The sequence below is a fragment of the Aspergillus bombycis genome, assembly GCF_001792695.1.
Source record: "Aspergillus bombycis strain NRRL26010 chromosome Unknown contig00134, whole genome shotgun sequence".
Lineage (NCBI taxonomy): Eukaryota > Fungi > Ascomycota > Eurotiomycetes > Eurotiales > Aspergillaceae > Aspergillus > Aspergillus bombycis.
Window position 1 is genome coordinate 48,374 of NW_019170136.1, and position 20,954 is coordinate 69,327.

General features: G+C 50.6%; 8 protein-coding genes across 8 annotated transcripts; 4 read left to right on the plus strand and 4 right to left on the minus strand.

Annotated features, from left to right (window-relative positions):
• Positions 1–33: 33 nt before the first annotated feature.
• On the plus strand, positions 34–1,969 carry ABOM_010950 (chaperonin-containing T-complex subunit CCT8; the record flags this gene model as incomplete). The annotated part of the gene is made up of 3 exons (XM_022538078.1): positions 34–92; positions 218–588; positions 693–1,969. The coding sequence occupies 3 exons, from the start codon at positions 34–36 to the stop codon at positions 1,967–1,969; spliced, it is 1,707 nt and encodes a 568-aa protein (XP_022384422.1).
• A 438-nt stretch (positions 1,970–2,407) lies between these two features.
• ABOM_010951 (mitochondrial 54S ribosomal bL12m domain-containing protein) lies at positions 2,408–5,320 on the plus strand (the record flags this gene model as incomplete). The annotated part of the gene is made up of 5 exons (XM_022538079.1): positions 2,408–2,635; positions 2,789–3,111; positions 3,783–4,201; positions 4,300–5,114; positions 5,168–5,320. 5 exons carry the CDS (start codon positions 2,408–2,410, stop codon positions 5,318–5,320), a joined length of 1,938 nt encoding a protein of 645 aa, XP_022384423.1.
• A 578-nt stretch (positions 5,321–5,898) lies between these two features.
• On the minus strand, positions 5,899–7,351 carry ABOM_010952 (velvet factor family protein; the record flags this gene model as incomplete). The annotated part of the gene is made up of 2 exons (XM_022538080.1): positions 5,899–6,793; positions 6,936–7,351. The coding sequence occupies 2 exons, from the start codon at positions 7,349–7,351 to the stop codon at positions 5,899–5,901; spliced, it is 1,311 nt and encodes a 436-aa protein (XP_022384424.1).
• A 5,403-nt stretch (positions 7,352–12,754) lies between these two features.
• On the minus strand, positions 12,755–14,164 carry ABOM_010953 (uncharacterized protein; the record flags this gene model as incomplete). The annotated part of the gene is made up of 1 exon (XM_022538081.1): positions 12,755–14,164. One exon carries the CDS (start codon positions 14,162–14,164, stop codon positions 12,755–12,757), a length of 1,410 nt encoding a protein of 469 aa, XP_022384425.1.
• An 818-nt stretch (positions 14,165–14,982) lies between these two features.
• Positions 14,983–16,047, plus strand: ABOM_010954 (pre-mRNA-splicing factor SYF2; the record flags this gene model as incomplete). Its single annotated transcript, XM_022538082.1, has 3 exons — positions 14,983–15,228; positions 15,306–15,944; positions 16,000–16,047. 3 exons carry the CDS (start codon positions 14,983–14,985, stop codon positions 16,045–16,047), a joined length of 933 nt encoding a protein of 310 aa, XP_022384426.1.
• Positions 16,048–16,220: 173 nt separating this feature from the next.
• Positions 16,221–16,951, minus strand: horA (ubiquinone biosynthesis protein COQ11; the record flags this gene model as incomplete). The annotated part of the gene is made up of 2 exons (XM_022538083.1): positions 16,221–16,642; positions 16,699–16,951. 2 exons carry the CDS (start codon positions 16,949–16,951, stop codon positions 16,221–16,223), a joined length of 675 nt encoding a protein of 224 aa, XP_022384427.1.
• Positions 16,952–17,619: 668 nt separating this feature from the next.
• On the plus strand, positions 17,620–18,507 carry yaf9 (YEATS domain-containing protein YAF9; the record flags this gene model as incomplete). The annotated part of the gene is made up of 3 exons (XM_022538084.1): positions 17,620–17,652; positions 17,709–17,733; positions 17,810–18,507. The coding sequence occupies 3 exons, from the start codon at positions 17,620–17,622 to the stop codon at positions 18,505–18,507; spliced, it is 756 nt and encodes a 251-aa protein (XP_022384428.1).
• A 964-nt stretch (positions 18,508–19,471) lies between these two features.
• On the minus strand, positions 19,472–20,891 carry ABOM_010957 (indoleamine 2,3-dioxygenase; the record flags this gene model as incomplete). Its single annotated transcript, XM_022538085.1, has 3 exons — positions 19,472–19,849; positions 19,925–20,545; positions 20,598–20,891. The coding sequence occupies 3 exons, from the start codon at positions 20,889–20,891 to the stop codon at positions 19,472–19,474; spliced, it is 1,293 nt and encodes a 430-aa protein (XP_022384429.1).
• Between the last annotated feature and the right edge of the window lie 63 nt (positions 20,892–20,954).

The window sequence follows — 20,954 nt, forward strand, 5'->3', positions numbered from 1 at the left end:
GGTGCATAACTTGAGAGGAAGTCTTTTGTCATTATGTCGTTGTCTATGCCTGGTCCCTCCCAGGCCGGGCTTTTCAAGCCTGGCTATCAGAGGTAAGCGAAGCCCACTTGTGGAATGTTCCGCCTGATATCCTCTGAAACAAAGACTCCAGTCGGGGTACTTGAGGGGAGTCAGACGGGGTCGTACGTTACGAGATAGCTAATTCTGGAACCTGCAGCCACGATGCCGAAGATGGCGCCGTTATTCGTAACATCGAAGCCTGCCAGGCTATCTCGCAGACCGTCCAAACGTCGCTTGGTCCTTATGGCCGCAACAAGATCGTCATCAACCACCTGCAGAAGATGGTTCTTACTTCCGATGCCGCTACCATTCTGCGGGAGCTGGATGTCGTACACCCTGCCGCCAAGCTACTTGTCATGGCCAGTCAGCAGCAGGACGTGGAGATGGGTGACGGTACCAACCTGGTCATCATTCTGGCTGGAGAACTGTTGAAGAAGGCTGAGGAATTGCTCCGCTTGGGATTGAAGACGAGCGACATCGTTCAGGGTTATGAGAAGGCACAGAACTTTGCCCTCAAGGTGCTAGAAGGTGGGTGTGACCACGTCTGCGATGGCTCATCGTTCCCTCAGGGGCTAGCGTTGAATGCGGCCTCCTTTTGAAGTTAAAATACTGATCGATTGTCGCATGCGCAGACCTCGAAATCGATCGCCTGAAGGAACTTCGCTCTCAGGAGGAGCTCAGCAAGGCTCTTCGTACAGTCGTCGCTAGCAAGCAGTCCGGAACGGAGGATACCTTGGCCTCGTTGGTTGCGGAAGCCGTGCTCGCAGTCCTGCCTAAGAACCCCGCTAATTTCAACGTCGACAACGTTCGTGTGGTGAAGATCATGGGTGGTAGCTTGGAACAGTCTCGTGTAGTGAAGGGAATGGTCCTTGGCAGAGAACCTGATGGCAACATCAAGAAGGCTTCCAAGGCCAAGGTCGGCGTGTTCAGCTGCCCCATCGACATCTCTCAGACCGAAACCAAGGGCACTGTGCTGTTGAAGAGCGCGGATGAGATGCTCAACTTCACCAAGGGTGAGGAGGAACGCCTCGAGACCGCCATTAAGGAGCTCTATGACTCCGGTGTTCGCGTCGTTGTGGCCGGTTCCTCCGTTGGTGACCTGGCCATGCACTACCTCAACCGCTTCAACATCCTCGTGATCAAGATCCTCTCCAAGTTCGAACTCCGCAGACTTTGCCGTGTCGTCGGCGCTACTCCTCTTGCCCGTCTGGGAGCCCCTATGCCCGACGAAATGGGTAGCATTGATGTCGTTGAGACCACTGAAATCGGCGGTGATCGTGTGACCGTCTTCCGTCAAGAGGAGGCCAATGCCGTGACCCGCACAGCTACCATCGTTTTGCGTGGAGCGACACAAAACCACTTGGACGATGTCGAGCGCGCCATCGATGATGGTGTGAACGCGGTCAAGGCCATCACCAAGGACCCCCGTCTGGTTCCCGGCGCAGGCGCTACTGAAATCCAGCTCGTGGAGAAGATTTCTGCATTCGCCGATCGGACCCCAGGATTGCCTCAGTATGCCATTCGTAAGTACGCCGAGGCTTTCGAGGTCATCCCCCGCACCCTTGCGGAGTCTGCTGGTCTCGATGCCACCGAGGTTCTTTCTCGTCTGTACACAGCCCACCACCGCGCCAGCACTGGTGCCGAAGGTTCGTCAGAAGAGGAGTCGGGTAGCTCTGAGGAAGAGGAGCCATACTGGACAACCGGTGTTGATCTGGAATCGTCTACCTCGGCCGGTACTCTGGACACCGTTGAGGAGGGTATTCTCGACCTGTTGGCTTCCAAGAGCTGGGCTATTCGCCTGGCCAGCGAGTCCGCGCGGACAGTCCTCAGTGTCGATCAGATCATCGTTGCCCGTCAAGCAGGTGGTCCCAAGCCACCAGGCCCCAACGCCAACTGGGATGAGGATTAAACATGAAGCGTTACATATTTAATTGGGGGTTAAAATAGGAATGTGATAGATACGATATCATGAAAAGTCCATTGATCAAGGATTTGACATAAGCGTGTTGTGAGAGTAGAGGTAATACTGGTTACTATGTATAATGCGAGTCACATTTGGCTATATTATTCCTACCGTCCGTAGCACGAATTGTAGTTATTTTACAGTACTTATGTGTTGACCCGAAGCTGTTTTGTGGTTGATGTTTACTGCTGAAGCGTTCCGGTGCATCGGCCGGGCAGCTCACGTGACCGAGACCTGGATTTTCCGGACCGAAACTCGACTTTCTTTTTCAGTTCAAGACTTTCGGATAGCTCTCTGGTTCGGTTTGATTGAGCAGCGCCTGATTCTCTCCATCTCCTCTACGCTCGTCTGTCTCCTCTCCGGTCACATCCCTTCACAGCCATCATGTCAATTTCTTCGCAGGTCGCCGCTCGCTGCTGCAGGCAGATCGTCCGCCCATCCGCCGCTTCTTTGCGCCTCTCTTCCTCGACATATCTGTCTCAGCGGACACGGAGATGGCAGTCCACCGAGGCGGAGGCTGCTTCCCCTGTCAACCCTAAGATCAGCCAGATTGTTGACCAGATCAGCACATTGACGCTTTTGGAGACCGCCGACCTCGTGGCCACCCTCAAGGTTCGTTCGTTGTTTGCTTCTTTCCGCATATCGCAAACCGATGTGGTGCACTGTTTTTACTCGCGTGCACCTCCCCCCGGGGGGGAGATGGGATACCTTGATAGGATCAATTGATTTGAATCTCCCATGCTGATGTCATTGTTTCCCCTGCAGTCCCGCCTCAACATCCCCGACCTCCCCGTTGGCGGTTTCGCCATGGCCGGCGGTGCTGCTCCCGCCGCTGCTCCCGCCGAGGAGGAAGAGGCTGCTCCTGCCGCCCAGGAGAAAACCCTCTTCAACCTGAAACTCGAGTCCATCGACCCCGCCTCCAAGGCCAAGGTCATCAAGGAGATCAAGTCTCTCCTCGGCCTGTCCCTGGTTGACAGCAAGAAGTTCGTCGAATCCGTGCCCAAGGTCCTGAAGGAGTCCGTGCCCAAGGAGGACGCCGAGAAGATCATCGAGACGCTCAAGGCCGTCGGTGCCAAGGCCATCATGGAGTAAACGGGGGATTAATAATTTCGATGAATTGATTTATACCTGGTGATCTTTGCCCTCTTTCCTGGCTCTGGCGAACGGGGCGACGGGGATCAGGAACGGCCGGGACGTTGTGATTGGACTGCATCATCGAGCTGGAGTTTTGTCTCTCACCACTTATTACTGTGTTTTTAGTGTTTTCTTTTCTCCGTCGTATATCTCTTGAACTGTTTCTGATATAACCGGAAAGCGGGAAAACGGCGGCAAATGTACATTATCATCTCTTGATTTGGACAATTTGGATCCCTGATGGACGACCGATCTGTATCTGTTCAACTCTTCTGCTGTCTATTGCGCTTTTCCACGGCGGATGGACGATAGATATGCTGTTTTACTATTATGAAGTTAATCATGGGTTTCTTAGTTGATAGACGATGCGTAGAGCTCCAATTGCAGGCGAATCAAGATCACACAAACCAGACTTCCAAGATAGATAGACATCCATAACCCAATCCATTCCAGTATCCACTCACAGTTACATCGCCAGTCAAAGCGTGCAGTGCAGTAAAAGTACCAGTAAACAGCTCCACCGAGACACAAATCTCTCCGCCTCACATCCATAACCTCCAACAAAAACCCACCTCACTCTCTCCAAAACAACCCACCACCACAAAAATAAAATGTCCCTCACAAGACCGCTCCGAAAATGCCCACGCCTCCTCCCTCGCCTCCCCTACCACAACGCACATAACCACCAAACCACCACCACAACAACAACAGCTCCACGCATCCACCAATTCCACACCACCCCTCACGCCAACGCCGCTCGCTCACCCTCCGTGCGCCGCGCCGAAGCAGCCCAGAAACGGCCCCAACAGCCACGAGTCGCAAACACCTACACAGAAGACGGGCTCCTCAAGACGCCAGCACAGGGCGACCTGGCCCAGCGCCTGCGGTTCCTCGATACCGCGTCGAAGACCCTCCACCAGGAAGCTCGCCGATATGGCGGCGTCACGGTCGATCATGATACCTTTGTTCGCATCGCGAAGGGCCTGTTTAATACGGCGTATGCGCATCCGCCGGCGGCGCAGCTTGTTTTACGGATTTCGGATGGTGAGATAGTTACTTTCACTCTTGCCGAATGTACAAGTATCTAGAGAGGAATTTGGGGCTAACGTGTTACAACCCGGGGGGGGGGGAGGGAAATGCAGACGTAGATGAGGTGTTCAGGATAGGCTACCACATCGGAACAAGCGACATGGGATTCAAGGAATGGGTGCTGGCGGCGTGCAGTCTGGCCGGGGGGCGCGTGCCGGTGTTATACCAGACGGCGCGGTACCTCACGATCACGGAACGACGGGGCACAGAGGTCCGACAGACGGCCGTCATCGATCGGCTGGAGGAGATCGGACGCACGAGCAACGATCCCCGCGCGCTGCAGCTGCTTGCGCAGGTGCAGGGTCGCCGTGGCAAATATACCCAGGCCCTGGAGCTCATGGAGGCGGTGCTGGCGCGAATTCACCCGTCCAAGAACGCGCCGCGCGGGGCGGAGCAGTCCTACTTGATCTCTGAGGTGATGGAGACGCCGTGGCGCGTGTATGCGTGGCTGAAGGAGAGGACGGGGGAGCCGATGGGGGCGGATGAGGTTGTGCGGAGCGCGGCGCTGGAGTATGAGGATCCGCGGGCGTTGCAGGATCATGCGAGTTTGTTGATGCGCGAGATGGATCTGGAGGGCTATGAGGAGGGTATGAGTAAGGCGGCGAGTTCGGGGGATGCGATGGCTTGTCTGAAGCTGGCGAATTTCTACTATCTCACGTCGAAGGGGTGGTTTCCTCGGCGTGGGGTGAAGGTGTCGGAGGGGGATGACGCGAAGGCGATACCAAGAGCTACGAGGACGGTTGATCCGGCCAAGCCGGTGGAGGAGAAGAAGCCCGGCGCGCTGGGCAGGTTCTTCTCGTTCCTTTCTGCGGACGTCAAGTCGCACGCTGAGTATCGGAAGTTGGCGGTGGATTGGTATAACCTGGCGGTTAAGCATGGGACTCGCGGGCCGCGTTGCTGCTCGCTATCGTTGAGCGTGAGGATGGGAATTATGAAACGGCGTGGGAGCTCTTCTGGTCCTCGCGCACTGCCGATGCGAAGGAGTTCATGCCGACGTCCCAGGATGAGCTTCTGAAGGTCTGGCGGGATGAGAAGTTTCGGCCTGAGGTGCCGCTTCAGTTGCTAGATCTTTGATGGAGCTATCTCGATCTAGATAGACCGCTAAGAGATGGTGAGGTGTGGTTTGTTTATTGTGTTTGGTTGATACCCGTGTGCTATACGCTGTACAACAATATCAATTCGCTATGCCCAATGGCTATCTGGGTGTAGACACTTGATTATTTGCTATCATTGTATTATATCACAAATGCTTGAAATCAGGCTGGCCAGCTATCCAGCTGCGCCAGGAATAGGAGGAATACGGGTGCAATATCTCCTAGAGGGACATCCATTGTTATGTACTGGGTACACTATAAATGCATGAACTTGCTCGTTCAAAGATGGACCCGGATACATGCGTAAGGCTCTGGGTCTCAGGTCTGCTGTAGGTTTCCATTTTAGCACTACATCGGGTCCTTCATATAGAGTGGAGCCGTGATCAAGTTCATATGCCTCTAAAGGCATTTCTTTTTTTCATAAGCCTTCATTAAGATCGTAAAGTTGAGTATTTTAGAAACAGGCATGATGCCGGAGTGACGGTGTTCTGAGATATCGCAACGCTGGGAAATTGGCCCAAAGACGGGACGTTCATTCATAAATGGCCCTTGATAACGTCAACGCTTCCTTCCCTTGCCCTTCCCCTTGCCCCTTGTTTTTAGTTCGGTAAACCCGAGCTCCTTGAGTCCCTCTGCGAGCGGGGATGAATCTCGCATCCCGGGGAAGTCCTTAGCTGGGTACACCTGGAATGGCTCCGACCACGCCTCCGCGAGGATAGGCATAGGCTGACCGGTATCCTCCACGTGGCCCCAGTTCATGAGCCGAAATTGCAGCCGATACTCTCCAGCTGCGTGGATTGAAAGATCGGAGAATATGAAAAATGTCGCCGGTTGTTTCATTCGTACCAATCCTGCAGAGGTCCTCTGCGTCACGTAATCCTCACTAGTCGGGTGGGCAGGTGCCGTCGCAGGGTCCGGGTCTGCATCAACATAGAAAGGAGAAATGAACGCCTTTCCGGAAAGCAAAGGCGTTGATTGACCTGGGCTCGCAGTAGATCCAAGGCGACTTTCACGAATGGCCACCCTTCTCTCCATATCTGATGAGGCTTGCTGGGAAGATGTCACCGCAGGGAATAGAAGACAACCAACAGCAAATCTCGGATCTTGCAAGATATCCTTATCTTGATCTGACACGGGGTCGAAGTCGGTTAGGAGCAATTGGATGATGGGTGGTGGATCAACAGGTCGCCGATCTCTATCACCAAACCCGCAAGCTCTTGCCGCCATTGGTTGCTGTCGAATATGTAAATGATAACGGGAGGCTGTTGAAGGCCGCCGCGGGGGTGGTGACGGCGAATGGTGAAGCAGGTTCTCAAAGCCCAAGGGTACGCCGGACGTTGTCTGACGCGGCGGTTGCTGTGCTGAATACTTTGGCATAGGGTTGGTGGTGAACATTGCCGTGCTCTTATCAGAGTGGACGGGGCTTGGAAACGTCGTGGATGAACTACTATATCTGATCAGGTCGAGTTAGAACATCGAAAAGAATGCATCATAAGGCTCCCCTAGACCGGAATTCTTTCTTTTAGAGCGAGTCCAGATCGATCCAAAGACAAGAACAGGAGCGAAAGTCGCAAGCTAAGAAAAGGGAGAGTTACAGAGATTCCATGTCGTTCGCCCGCCCCGTGGAGCCTATGGAGCCACGGCCTTGACTTGATGTTTCATGATAGGAACTTGATGGCCCACTGTAGTCAGCGTTCTTTGATATGCTCAAACGCTGCGCTGCGTACGGAGCAAGAGGCCCACTCGCGCTTGAGGAGACGCTATATCGATGCTCCGCGCTATCCCGCCTTGCGCCTTCAAATACAAACCTAGGAGGAGTCGAGGTACTGGCAGTAGGATCATAGCCTTGACTGTCTGGAAATAGAAACCGCGGGGGTTCTTGAGTCGAATATGCGGGATTTGGAATTGCTGCTAATCCTCTTCCTGCATCGTCACCGACACGAGTGCTCGTATCGGGGTACCGGCTGTCGGGAAGGGAGTGCGTCCATTGTGGTAATGGCGTATTCGACATCTATGCAGAAGTATACAAGGTTGGGTATGTTATCACCTATACTCTCCTTCCACTTTGCGTCTAGTATTGGCAAACGTCGGGCGGCTAATTCCCGATTTTTGCAAGGCGGGCATCAGTCAAAATAGCAAATAAGATGGCGGCCTTGTTATCGTAAGCGTTCTAAGAGATGATATAATGCCGGTCTTTACAAAGACAATTGACGAGGGATCGACGACGAAACAAAACGGGACGGCCAGATGCCATATACACAGATCCGGCAAACAGACAGCTGCGACTTGGGACCAACAACACGATGGCTTGGACTCCGTCCTGAAAGAACAAAGACGTGAGGATGACTACCCACCGGGGGCCGACTACTTGAGTGTATCAAGAATGCTGATTCGAGTAACATGCATCAGTTAGCCCAAATTAATTTGCAAGGCAGAACAACAAGGCAGCTGCACGAGGGGCACGCCGAAGAAAAAGAAATAACCCAGGAAAAAGAAAAGCGCGAAGCACCGTCCAAACAGAATGGATGAAAGTCGGTACAACTCACACTAGGAATGACAATACCAATGTACAAAAAAAAATTTAAGTGTGTGCAACAGAGCGTCTGATGACCAATTCAGTCCTGGCAAAAAGAGAACAGAAGACTCGCAACGGTCGTACCAACCTTGATGACCGAGAATATTCCACCCTTTCTGACTCTATACCAATCTGTGACTGTGCAGAGGAAATAGCAGATATGAAGAGTCGGACTGGGCGATGCTTTTGTGAGGACGTGTGCGTGCCCACTGTGTATGTGTGTGGCATTGACGGGCGAGTCTAACCCTGCAGCGGCGTTGCGTGCCTGACAGGATTCTGTTAAGAATATCCCCGAAATAATTCCCCCGGTTCGTTGATAAATAAAATGGAAACGAACAAAAAAGGAACGATAAATAACAGCGACAAAGGGTGTTCTCATCCGGTCCCGGTTCTCCTTCGCTATCAGAAATTGAAGCTTGTATGGAAGAAAGTGACGATAGAGGTGTAATCGTCGGCAACTGATGAAGAAGTGGGCCAATGACAGATGGTCTTAAGTCTCAAGTGCGGTCAGTTTAGACACTATATAAGTCAGTCGAAACATTGATGTCCATTTCTCGGCGGTAGTCCCTTGCAATGACGCTACTAATCAAGAGCCGTGTTGGTGGGTGGGTAAAGAGGATTCCAAATTCGGACCAGGGCGATCATGTACTGGTTGAGAAGGCATGATTTGAGTGTCCCCAGTTAGGAGCACGCCGACAGACTGTGACATGACCAATCATGGTCTGGGATTCTTGGTCTGCAATAAGTCCAAGAGCCTGGTTCAAAGGAGGGTAGAGTCCTGGTCCAGTCCATCCCTCTCAGCACCCCGTACTTTCTTTTTTTTTTCCCTTTCCTTTTTTTTTTCTTCTTTTGTGTTTTTGGGCATTGTATTTCTCAGGGAACGAGGATGTTGTCGCTGATGCTGAGCTAGCCGGGACACAAATGCACAGGCGATCATAGAATTAAGTGTATCAAATCTGGGGCTGAAAGTGCAGGCGCAGTAATCCCCATCCAAATTATCTGACGACCTGGCGATGGGCGTAGATCAATCGCGACGAACGCCAACATCCTCAGGTGCTCCACTTGACCCGAAGTATTGAGATCACGGTGGAATGACCCAATTCTATGGTTACGAGAATCGCCTACCAGGATCGCTGCCCCGCTAGCGACTGCAGCTCGTTCACACCGTGCAATGATGATATGGATCTTCGAAGAGTATATATACAGATTTGTGGGGATCTAAGCATCAGACCCGCAGTCTTGGTGTAGGAGTAGGAGACAATCAGGTCGATAGAGAGACCCTGTCTTCCACTCCTAGAGAATTCCCCAATCTTGCCGAAGGCTCAAACCTCAACTGACTGTGTTGGGTTGTGGGAATCCACAGTGGCCCCGAATATTCGGCATGTCAGTCGTCCAATGAGAATATGAATACATAGACAACACGGCGGATCCCGTTATGTCCACTGATGTGCAGGGTTGTTGACCGCAATGTGGACAGGTGTACGGAGTACCTGTCAAGTGTTTACTACAACAACCCTTCTTCCCATTACCTGGTAGATCTGAGTCACCCAGCTTGCAGGGTAATGGTTATCACCCCCAGCTCAACATGGGCCATAGTGTGAACGTTTGAAAGTCAAGCCGCATCAAGGAACCTGACTGAGGCATGGACAAACACTGAATAACTAGCCGACGGCCATTTCTGTTAGTAAACTAAAACTTACTCAAGTTGTGTATACAATTCTCCGCGATAATCACCCAGGTAGCAAACACTAACCGAGTAGGGGGGGGAAAAAATTCCCCCAGTATACCTCGGCTTGGCAAAGTTGGTCGAGAATCCACTGCTCTATCCTTAGTGGTCTGATCTGACCAATTCCTTGCTCTAGTCGCTGTGGCTAACATCCTTATGGTGTGGGGACCATAACAGCGGTCACCGCCACATTGCCATGCGTTCTCAGCTGAGGTTTCTCTATGGACTCCTCCATACAGAAGTCCGTGTGAGAGTAGGCTGCCTATGCCTTAGGTCAAAACGGGGGCGCTACTTGTGCATTAGCATTGCAACCGTTCTTTTCGAGCGAGAAAGCTACTGCATGTGCGGTTGCCTTGCCGGCGATAGCGAGTTATGTGTCATACTTTCGGCCAAACTTCTGATTCTCACAGTGGCATTGGATCGTGAGAGTGTGGGACGCGAATGGAAGTAAACTCATCATAGCTTGCAAGTAAAATATTCAGCAAGCCATGTTCCAATTCCCGGAATATTGATGTGGCGCATGTCTGTGTGACGCCTCCTATCCCTGCAGACTCAGATAGCGTCGGTCCTATCTCGCAACCAATATCCCAGAACGACTAGTGGATCGACCGGAGAAGCATAGCTTCAGCCTGCGCGTACTAACGTTGTGGATGAATCACAATTGAGCTTTTATAAATTGCACAACTGTGTCCCTACAAGGCAGGAACACATCATTTAATGCATCAATGTTCGTTCCATAGAACGGCCGGGTGTTGTAGTCGCCCTATACCGTTAGACAAGTCTTACCTTCTCAACCAGGTACAAATCAGCTTGCTTACATGGTAGACAGTATTGAGGAGAGGTGGGGATACAACCAATAGGCAAATGTCTAGCTCTCAACGTTGGAATCCAACGGACGACTAACATACGAGAATGAAGCCATCCCCACCGGGCCGAGCCCAAAAAAGCAGGCTAAGGATGCCATCCAATCACAAAAGCCGAAAAAGGTTGGGGATGGCGGCAAGGCGACGCGTCCACTTGGATACTAAACTAGTCGACTAGTAGTGAGTAGAAACGGAGGAGGCAAAGGAAGAGGGAATCCGAAAGAGACAGTGGGTTGGTCAAGTGACTTGACCCAGAATGTCGGGATGATCACGGGCGGGTAAGCCCTTTTAACAGCGACTTAGTATTATCTACCATTGTATGGGACAGGGCCTCTGGGTTGCCTGGAACTACAGGGCCCATTGGTGTCTTCTCTCCAGTACTGACTTTTCAAGCAGATATCCCAGGCTAATACCACCGGTTCTATCGTCCTTCGCATCCAGTGCTTAGTACATAGTACACCCTGCGTGCTTTGCTTTGACTCTTGAGCAAGCTCTGCAAGAAACCAAGTCACTACGACCTGCTGCACTAAGATTCCTTCGCATGGATTTACTCTTTCCAGGACTAGTAATGGAGCCCTCTGATTCTGTTTAGCCTACCAAGAGACAAATAAGAAGGGGCTCCCCGATGCAGAGAGCGCATTAACCTTTCACTAGGTGAAGGCAGGGAAGCCCAGGAACCAATAGTGTCGAGAAAATGAGGTGACGATCGCAAAAGACTAGTACGTGCACTCATTCCTTTTTCATTTTTTACTCCAATGGGGGTAACATGGCACCCAAGGCTGTGCCAGGGTATGACGGTATGTCTAAGGACGAATGGACGTCATAGGTCATGTATTGGAGTACAAGTCCACGGCGATGGCGTTCTGTATCTGCATCATGGAGGTGCCCGGTCCCCTGTTCGGAAGGCACGTAAATAGACCGGGTAAGAAAGGGCTTCAGCCATTTCATAATTCAACCTAAGGCTCATGACCCCCTGAGCGTGACCCAATATGTAGGAGATGGGCCGCCAAGGTGCTATACTGTGTACAGCCTGCCGTTCCTTGTCGGGAGTGTCCCATCACGTTTAGGTCTGCAGGACCGAATCTATTGATTTCCAGGTTTTCAGGTGCTTTAACATGCGTACCGACCCACAGTGATGGACAGTAAAGTCCTTAATTAGTCTATAAATCCCACTTTGTCCGCCACCTGCAAAGCACAGGGCAACAAAACGCTGTGGGGGCCCCCTGTTCTTGCAGAGGTCTATGCTCACTCGGGATTTAAAGGGCGTAGCAGGGGTGACACAGCATTTATGAGGTCACTGGCCGACTGATAATGTATAGTCTATATGTATGGCTGGCATATGTATGTGAGCTCGGACTTCTCCGCCCTTTCCTTCCTGCTGGGCAATTTCCACTCAATTAGGATGTAGGGAAGAAATCTCGAAGACATTGAAATCAAACCTTTCTTGACCGCATTTTGGTCTCAGTCACGGTGTCGCGCCACTCAGAATCAAAGGCACAGATTCCAGTATATACTTACATTACATAAAAGTGACTTATATGGAGTAAATCAAGCGTGCTCTCCATTGCAAGTCTGCCTGGATCTAGCAAGTTACCACAAATGGCCATTTTTGGTCTTACTGCGTTTCAAATGGGTACATTGAACAGACAATCCGCTTCAAGAATAATATTATACATCCAAAACCAGATGTCGTCTACTGCGTGTTCACCTCCGGCATAGCTGACCATGCTGGCACGCAACTCAACTGATGGAAATAACTGATACACTGACAAAATGACATCATTCCACAATACCACCTGGGCATGTGATTGTATTCTTTTCTGGCAGTATATACGAGAGAATAGAGTCGATCCACTTTGTCGACACCAGAAAGCCCCGGGTATCATTACGGAAATAGAAAGAAAGAAAGAACGAAAAAAGGGTCCCAAAAGGAGGCATCCCTAAAGCCAATGTTAATGAATGGCTGAGATTGTCAGGCCCCACGAGATCGCATGCCATCTCCATTTTGTAAACCTCTGGGCGAGTAGAAAGGTCATGGTATTTCCACGGCACTATGCGCGGTTACCCAGCCGTAATCCTAACTGCACCCGCAGATGCCGCAGGAGATCTAGATCGCCACTTACTGGCTGGCTGAGATTGGGTTCACTAGTCCATTAGTTTCCAAGTCTTAGACGGTCTATGGGGCTGTAATTGAGGCCTGTGCGTTTCTCATATCCCAGGGTATTATCAAGTACGGGTCAACGCGTGGGATCAGCTTGTTGTTTCGAATACGAGATCTGGCCCTGGGTCTGCATCCACATAGTACACTGGGTAAGAATGTCCAAATGGAGGGTTGATGCCCTTCTGGTCGGGTAGATCATTTCCAGGAGAGATCCTCATAACTGCATCGAGGCCAAAGAATGGGTTTGGAACGATCCACTGTTTCTCAGCATCTAGAGCTCCACGGCATTTCCCAACAAAAACGGCAACGAATCGACCAAAGGTACGGTCCCAAGTCACGATATGGCCTGTCTCTTCCCAAGTTTGGGCCGATTTGGGTCTCGCAACCAAGTAGCCAAGCTGCATCAGATGTAGGCAACATTCAGGCACTAGGGATATCCCATGGCTGTGTGGCCTGACACGAAGTAATCCCAAAACCGAGGACGGCCGCGCACTAGACTGGTCAATTCCTACTGGCAAAGAGTTGTTTGGCAACTCAATCGGGGACCGCTGAGGAAACCAAGCGAAGTCATAAGGTGCAGCTTCCTTATACGGTATGGGGATATGAATCTGATCCCCTTCAAATTCGTCCAACAGGTTAGCGATCCTTTCTAGCTCCAGCATCGATTTTGAGCATCCGAGTGCTTCAATCTCTGCGATTAGGCGCGTACTGCTATCATACCCTGCACTGTCGCCATCGATTGTCAGGAGTGGTTGTTCAGAACTGATGTAGATCGGATTGGAGATGCTAGTATGGACTGATTTCCGTCTATTCCAAGTGATTCCGAGTCTCTTCTCCATATCTTCTAGTTGCGCTTCAAGAATGCTAGTGTACTCCTTCCCCGCAAGCTGCGGAATTGCATTGGCCACTCGTTCGGCTGCGAGGAGACCTCTTAAACCCTCGAAGTTAGATAGACCAGGCAGATTACCATTGGCGCATTTTGATATCTGTCTGAGATAGGTTACAGCTTTTCTATGGCTTCCAACCTCGACAAGAGCTTCCACACAGCCATAAGCTGACTGGAAAGTATGAGGTGAATCAGGACGTAGTCTTTTCGTCGTCCGATCCCATACGTCTTGTAATGTTCTGTCGCTCCGTAATCTTGCGAGTAATGACAAATACGGCCCAACGGATTGGGTTGAATCATGATGATCGGCCCAACACATTATACTGTGCAAATTGTGCTCTGAAAAGCCCCCACCAGCACTTTCTCCCGTGACTATACTTCGCATCTCACTGGTATTATGACCTGGCTCCTGGAATGGCAAAAGTTTGAGGGAAACGAGAAGAGCGTCCACAAGGGGAGCGCACGACTCTAAATCCAGCCGCGGGAGACGGAGGGAAATATAGCCTTCGAGGTGCCGTTTCAGAGCTGATGCCGAGAAGGCAAGACAAGAATAGTACATCCCTATAACAAATAGTGAAGGCGACACGGGTGCTCTTAGTTTCTCTAGCCTCATGAGGATCCCATTAATGGTTGAGAGTATTTCTCCATAAGCATTAGACCGCTCACAGCGTTCTAATGCCTGGGCTAGGAACCTACAATGCCCTGTTTGCAAAAACATCCCACCGAGTGGATCGTTGACATTTCTTTCAATCAATGAGCGTAGGTGGTTCAGATTCCGAATATCTTTTTTCATACCTCGTAACACCTCTGTCTTACATGGAGCTAGGGTTCTTTGTTGGAGAGAGCTCCACAGAGGTGGAGGAGGTGACGTGCTCAAAGGCCATTCCTCTGAAAAGAGTTCCTCTAGATGTCTGTCCTGGGCTGTTTTCGGAAGTACTCCATTATGAACCGGTTGTGTACTCCCTGTCAAAGCAAATCGAAATAGCTGAGATGGTGTGGGTTTGATGAGTGACTCTAGAGCGCCCCGTTTGGCATCGCCCGAGGCATGTCGGAGAGATGATTGCGACAGAGAGAGTCGGGAACGCAGTCGTCGCCTTGGCCCTAGCCACAAACGATAATCTAAGCGTTTGGACATTGGTTACATCCAATGCCCAATGGCCACCTTTAGAGTCGCACGCTTTGTGCCTAGAACATTATCATGGTAAAAAGCACATAAATGATGATGGGGGTCGGAGCACGGGCGGTGAAATGGGCGGTGGGAAAAGCCATCGTAACGTTAAGGTTGCGATCTCGCGCTTCTGCTGTTCTTCAATCTCCCATCTTATCTCCGATTATCTACAACCAGACGTCAACTTGAAGCTGAAGGTCTTCGAATAATCTACCGCCGCTTGCACCGTCCGACACTAACCGCTGCACTGGTGTTATACCATCATGCCTACCGAGCGCAGCACTAAACAACCTGCGTCAGAGGTTTCCGACGACAATGAGCCCGCTTCTGTCACAGCTAAGGAACCAAATAATGCCGCCGAAGATTCCAATGCTAGTCAAAAAGAATCTGAAGGCGCAAAAGCTTCAGGAAGTTCATCGATGGTAGCGGATCCCGTGAAAGGAGACGATACGACTGCAAAGCGCGCCAGAGACAGGAAAGATTCAAGGCCCTTCAAGCTCGTGCAGTATGTTTCTTCTTTTTCTTCCTCTGCTTTGTTGCCTAAGATTTCTCATATGGTCCCTTTCCCAAGCTCACTTGAATATAGAAATCTGCGACCGAACGCAACTTGAAGGAAACAGCAGCCGAGACACAACGTCTAGCCACCGATCCATCGCTGCTTTCGTCATTGTCTCGTAAACATGCGTTTGCGTCACACAACCTACTTAAAGCCGATACGGAAGCCGCCGGTGAAGATTTTGAACGGAAACGCGCATGGGATTGGACGGTTGACGAATCCGAGAAGTGGGATAAGCGTATGGAGAAAAAACAACGCCATCGGGATGATGTCGCTTTCCAGGACTATACACAAGATGCACGCAAAGTCTACAAGAGACAACTGCGCGAGATACAGCCAGACTTAGAAGCTTACGAGCGAGAGAAGTTAGCAGCTATCGAGAGGGCTGCTGCTAATGGCGACTTGGAAATTGTGGAAACCAATGATGGTGAAATGATCGCCGTCGATAAGAATGGCTCTTTCTATTCCACTGCCGATACAGTAGGCTTCACTGAGAATAAGCCTGATCGAGCCGCTGTCGATAAATTGGTGGGAGACCTTAGAAAAGCAGAAGAAGTTCGGCTCAAGAAGCGGAGAGAACGCCGTGGCGGCGAAGAGGACGCCGATGTCACCTACATCAACGAAAAGAACAAGCAATTTAACCAGAAGCTGGCGCGCTTTTATAACAAGGTATGTTATAGCCTAATCGCTGGTTGACCAGGATCGCTGGCTAATAGTCAATTAGTACACTACGGAAATTCGTGACAGCTTCGAACGCGGTACCATGATCTGATAGAATACATGAGACTATATCTATAATACAGCGCAGGGCTTGCCGATTAGCGTCCAGTCATGTTTAGGACTATCAGGCCTGCGATCTTAAATTGGACAATCACTCAGGCTACTACCTGACAGCCTGGCGAAGTAGCCAGGAACTGGTATTACCTTATTTCCCCAAAGTTGAACTCATAGCATGCTTTTTCTCCAAGCACTCGTGGCCAGAGCTTCGATTTTCTTCGTTCCTACAGCACCACGCACGGCCTCATCCTCCATCGCCTCAACCACGGCCTCACCTACCATATCCACCTGAAAAGGTTTGGTTACCATTGTGCCGAGAAAATCAAGTCTATTGCCCAAGAGCTCATTGAACTGAGACCCGATGAAGCCTCCAAGTGCTATTGGCAATGTAAATTTTCTGCTTGAGTCGTACATAAATGGGGCTCGGATGAAGATACTCCGCAATTCCGGTATTCTCGTTGATATGGTTGTTTCAGCTTCTCGTTTGGTTGTGATATACCTGCTCGGAAGAACAGGCGCTCCTGCTGCGGCGGAAATGAATACAAAAGTTGGAACATGCTCGTTGGAGGTCTCTTGGGCTAGGGCAATCGCTGTGTTCCACTCAGTCAGCACTCTGTCTTCAAAATACTGTATAGCATATACGGACCAGAATCTCTGTTCATGAGTTCATAAGTCAATTGTCCATCTCTTTCCTTTGCTGTTAATGGCTCGCCTTCCTGCCTTTGTAGGGGATTTTGGCTGCCCAGTTTCGAGGAGCTGAAGGCCCTTTGTAGGCCACTAATAATGGGTTCCCTTCCTTGCACCACGCCTTTGTAGTCGGCCTCTAGGAGAATACCCATGGTGTGTACAACAGCGGTAGCGCCGCTCAAGAAAGGCTTGTAGGTTTCCGGTTTCAGCATATCTGCTCTAGCCCATTCTACAGAGCCCGCCCAACTAGGGCGTTCGGGCGAACTCGAAATCGCATCCCAGCGTGGTTCTCCGGACCGGCTGCGACACAAAGTATGAATTTCGACGGACAATCAGATTCGGTTTTATTGGAAGAACTCGTACCTGAGAGAAGTTACAGACCAGCCTCTGGCTACCGCAGACCTGCATATCCTAGAGCCTGCAAATGAGGAGAGAAAAAATACAGTCAGCGATCTATAAGTCCTAGCCGACACTGCAGTAGAAAAGTATACCAACCTAGAAAACCGTTTCCGCCCGCAACCACTACCCTTTTCGTAGCCATTTTCCGCGTTCTTCTCTGTCTGTTTAACGCTAGGGATTGAAGCGATAGGAAAAACCAGCGTAAATCAGAAGTATGTCCGGTAGATCATTGCGAGCGCATCTGGTCTGATCTTCGGAGCTTCCAAGCTCTGGAACCACCGCTTCCGACAACACCCCATCGTCATGATTCCCTCCGCGCTGTCACGTGCAGCTGGCAATTCCCGCGGTGATTTCGCGACAAGACTAGATAAGATCTAGGCACTCTAGCGCACGTCTAAGCTTCATCAACCTTCTTTCTCGTTTTCTCCAGTACATTAGGTTATTCTTCAAGGCGATCGCATTTCACTAATCACCTTCTGCTATGCCTTCCGCCACAGGCACGAAGCGCGTGAGGGTAAGTAACGGATTGCCTCCCAAAAGGAAACTACAAGCTAACGACTACATCTACAGGGTGTCTCTATCTTCAGGCCCTTTGGTACGTCATCCTAACCGCCGACTACATCCAACTGATCCGACCTTTAATCGATGGAACGCACTCTAACCATTCCTAGTATTCGGCAGCGAAGCTCAACCCTTCGACCCAGCCAAGAAACCCCCCAACGCCCCCACCGACCACACGCATCAGTGGCGCGTCTACGTGAAAGGCGTCAACGATGAAGACATCTCCTACTGGCTAAAGAAGGTTCAATTCAAGCTGCACGAGACATACGCCCAGAACATCCGTACCATCGAACAGCCCCCGTTCGAGGTAACGGAAACAGGATGGGGTGAATTCGAGATCCAGATCAAACTCTACTTCGTACCGGAGTCGATGGAGAAACCTCAGACTCTCTGGCACAGTCTCAAATTGCACCCGTACGGGCCAGATGCGGAAGCCATGAAGGAGCGACGAGACCAAGTTATCAGCCAGAACTATGAGGAGATTGTCTTCAACGAACCTGTGGAGCAATTCCATGAGCTGCTTACGGGGGGTGCTCCGTCGGCGCAACCGCAGAAAGGAAAGGGGGGGAAGAACACTAAGCAAAGCGGTCAGCGCAATGTCAGGACGGCGGAGATCCCTCCGAATGACTCTCCGGGGAACCCTTATAGTAAAGCAACCGAGAACAAGGAATTAGATCGCTTGGGGGAGGCTAGCAGGACGGTGGATCAGATGATTAGGGAGGAGAAGGAGCGACTTATTGAGCGTGAGAAGAGGCTAACTGAACTGCGCGAGAGTGAAGGAGTGCCCGCCAACACGAAGAAGCGTTAAGCTCCGCGTCTGCTTTGAATGTCGTGATAAAGACACCACTCGCTTCCTTTCCGAGTCATGCCGCGTCTCCGAGACACTTCGCTCGCTGAGCAATACGATGCACATACATTGGATGGGGCGCCACCTACGCTCGCAAGTCACTAGCTTGGCGAAGATACGATCAGATGTGACCGCCGACGGCTAGGGCACTTGACCGCCCCTGCCCGTGTACCAGAATGGGTATCTTATACCCAAATATTCTCCAGAACGGATTACGTCCTTCATTTCCTGTATGGGAACAACCAGGAGAGCCCATACCATTCACTGAACCTACGTACAGAAATGGCCTAGACGACCTAATGAATAGTCTAATATTATCTTCTAGAGGCTGCAAGAGTCACTTGATTTCAATTGCTCGTGTAATCCATAGTAATTAATTTAGCTAGGAAAGTAGCGATTAAACGGGCCCTACGCTATCCCACCGCTTACTTTTCATTAATCGTAAGCATTAATTGTTATCAGCAATCACAACCCTAAGTGCAAGAGAACTCCGCCTGCACATCCGTATCCGCCTCCGTCTCCGGGCCCGAAGGTAACCATGGACCCCCCCAAACATCGGGTGACAATTGTGGGCCAATTTGAAAGGTCAGGGAATACCACGGATCATTTATCAGAAACGGGCAGTGTGATGCAATTTGAAAATCACAATGGGGGTCCACGTAGTGTACGTAACCTCATGCGGCACCCTAACAGGCCAGATGGAAATGGGCTGAACCGCAAATAAGCAATAAAGGGTCCCGTGTATACGAACGAGTATATCCAAAGGAAATAGCGTTCAAGTCTTCAATTAATCGATTTCAATTATAGAACAGACAATAGATATATTCCAAGACAGCAAAAGAGCTAATCCCGAGAGTCTCAAGCCTGCACTTAGGCTCCTCAATATGTACATTATATTAACAAACAACAATAGGTTTGTAGGCGCTTAATCATAACTTGCGGTAGCTTTAGTCGTATCTCGAGTTTGCTTAAGGAATGGTATCAGATCTGTCCCACCCGTACCATGGATCCCCCCAGTAAGCTTCTCGGTTTTATCTCGCATATGGGTTGTCGTCGATGTGGCCAAATTGACTTGTGTGGAGTCACTGGATAGCGGTTTCGTCTTCGCCGCCATGATGATGTATCTCGTGACAATTTGGATATGTGAGTCCCTGAAGACCCCTAGAGACATTACAGCCGTGTTGTACGCATCTCGGATTGGTGAGTTGGCCTTGTGACTGAGCGCATAAGCACGGACATTTGAGACCCTGGTAAGCATCTCGAGGAAACGTCGGTGAGTACCGGGCATATAGTTTCTCATTTCCTGCGAGGAGGAAGAGGTTTAGTCCTGATTCGGGCTAATTTGGGGGGGGGGGGGGGGTTCAAAGGTGATACATACCTGCATGAATCCGTTCTTAGCTCTTGGCTGAACTGCATCATTAGTCTTCATGCCTCCGGTAGCTATATGCTCCACACCCAGGAATATGTCAAATGTCTGGATTAGTGAGCTTTGTGCATTGCTTCCACCGCTGTATTGATGCCATTTCCCTTGGCCTGAGCCGATGTCGTAGAAGACGCCGTTGGGTAGTCCGGCCGAGGCCATATTCTTGCTACCGGCTAGAAGCGGGCGGAGTTGGTGGTAGAATACTGAGGGGCGGTTCTTTTCGTACATCCGTTCTAGTAGTTTGCGGAGTTCCTTGAGCCCTTCGCTGAGTGCGAGGAGGGAATCACACGCACGGTGAGTGTCATCAATACTGACGGCGTGGATTGTGTCGAGCATCAACGGGATAAGTTGTGCTCCTTTTGCTTCCAATGCGACGGAGATCATTAGGAACCATTCTTCGTCTTTGGTTCCGGTGAATGAGGCTGTCACTGAGAGATGATCAGGGTCTGTGAGGTCTGCATTGGGATCGGAGGTTGCGTAGTTCCATAGATTAAGCGCTGCATAGGTGGCACAAGGAGGGAGTTCTAAGTGACTCGAAACTTCGAGGAATGGTGAGGATATAGCTGGGGGCAGGATCTGTGTGTCCGGTTAAAAAGGTGCCCGATGATTCTGTAGTAGTGAGACTTACATCTTTCGGTTTTTCACCACCCCAGATATAAGCATGTGTAAGATAGGAAAGTAAAAGATAGGCTCTCCTCCACTCTGGCTCTCCTTGTAGCTTCGACGTCGAAAGAATAGGAAGTACTTCCACAGCTTGTCTTATAGTTCGGAATCGGATATGGTTCGGTAGGTCACTAACAATATGCTCCCACGGCCAGTAATAAGGATTTTCCATCGTCTTCAATGGGGGAGAATGAGGAAGGAAGCCATTCTGAAGTGACACCCCATATTCGTCGAGTGAAACCTCAGGAGTATAGCGCATGGTGTGCTGTAGATAGAAACGATATCCTGTGACGAAGTCTTGTCCTTAGAATTGCCTTTAGCA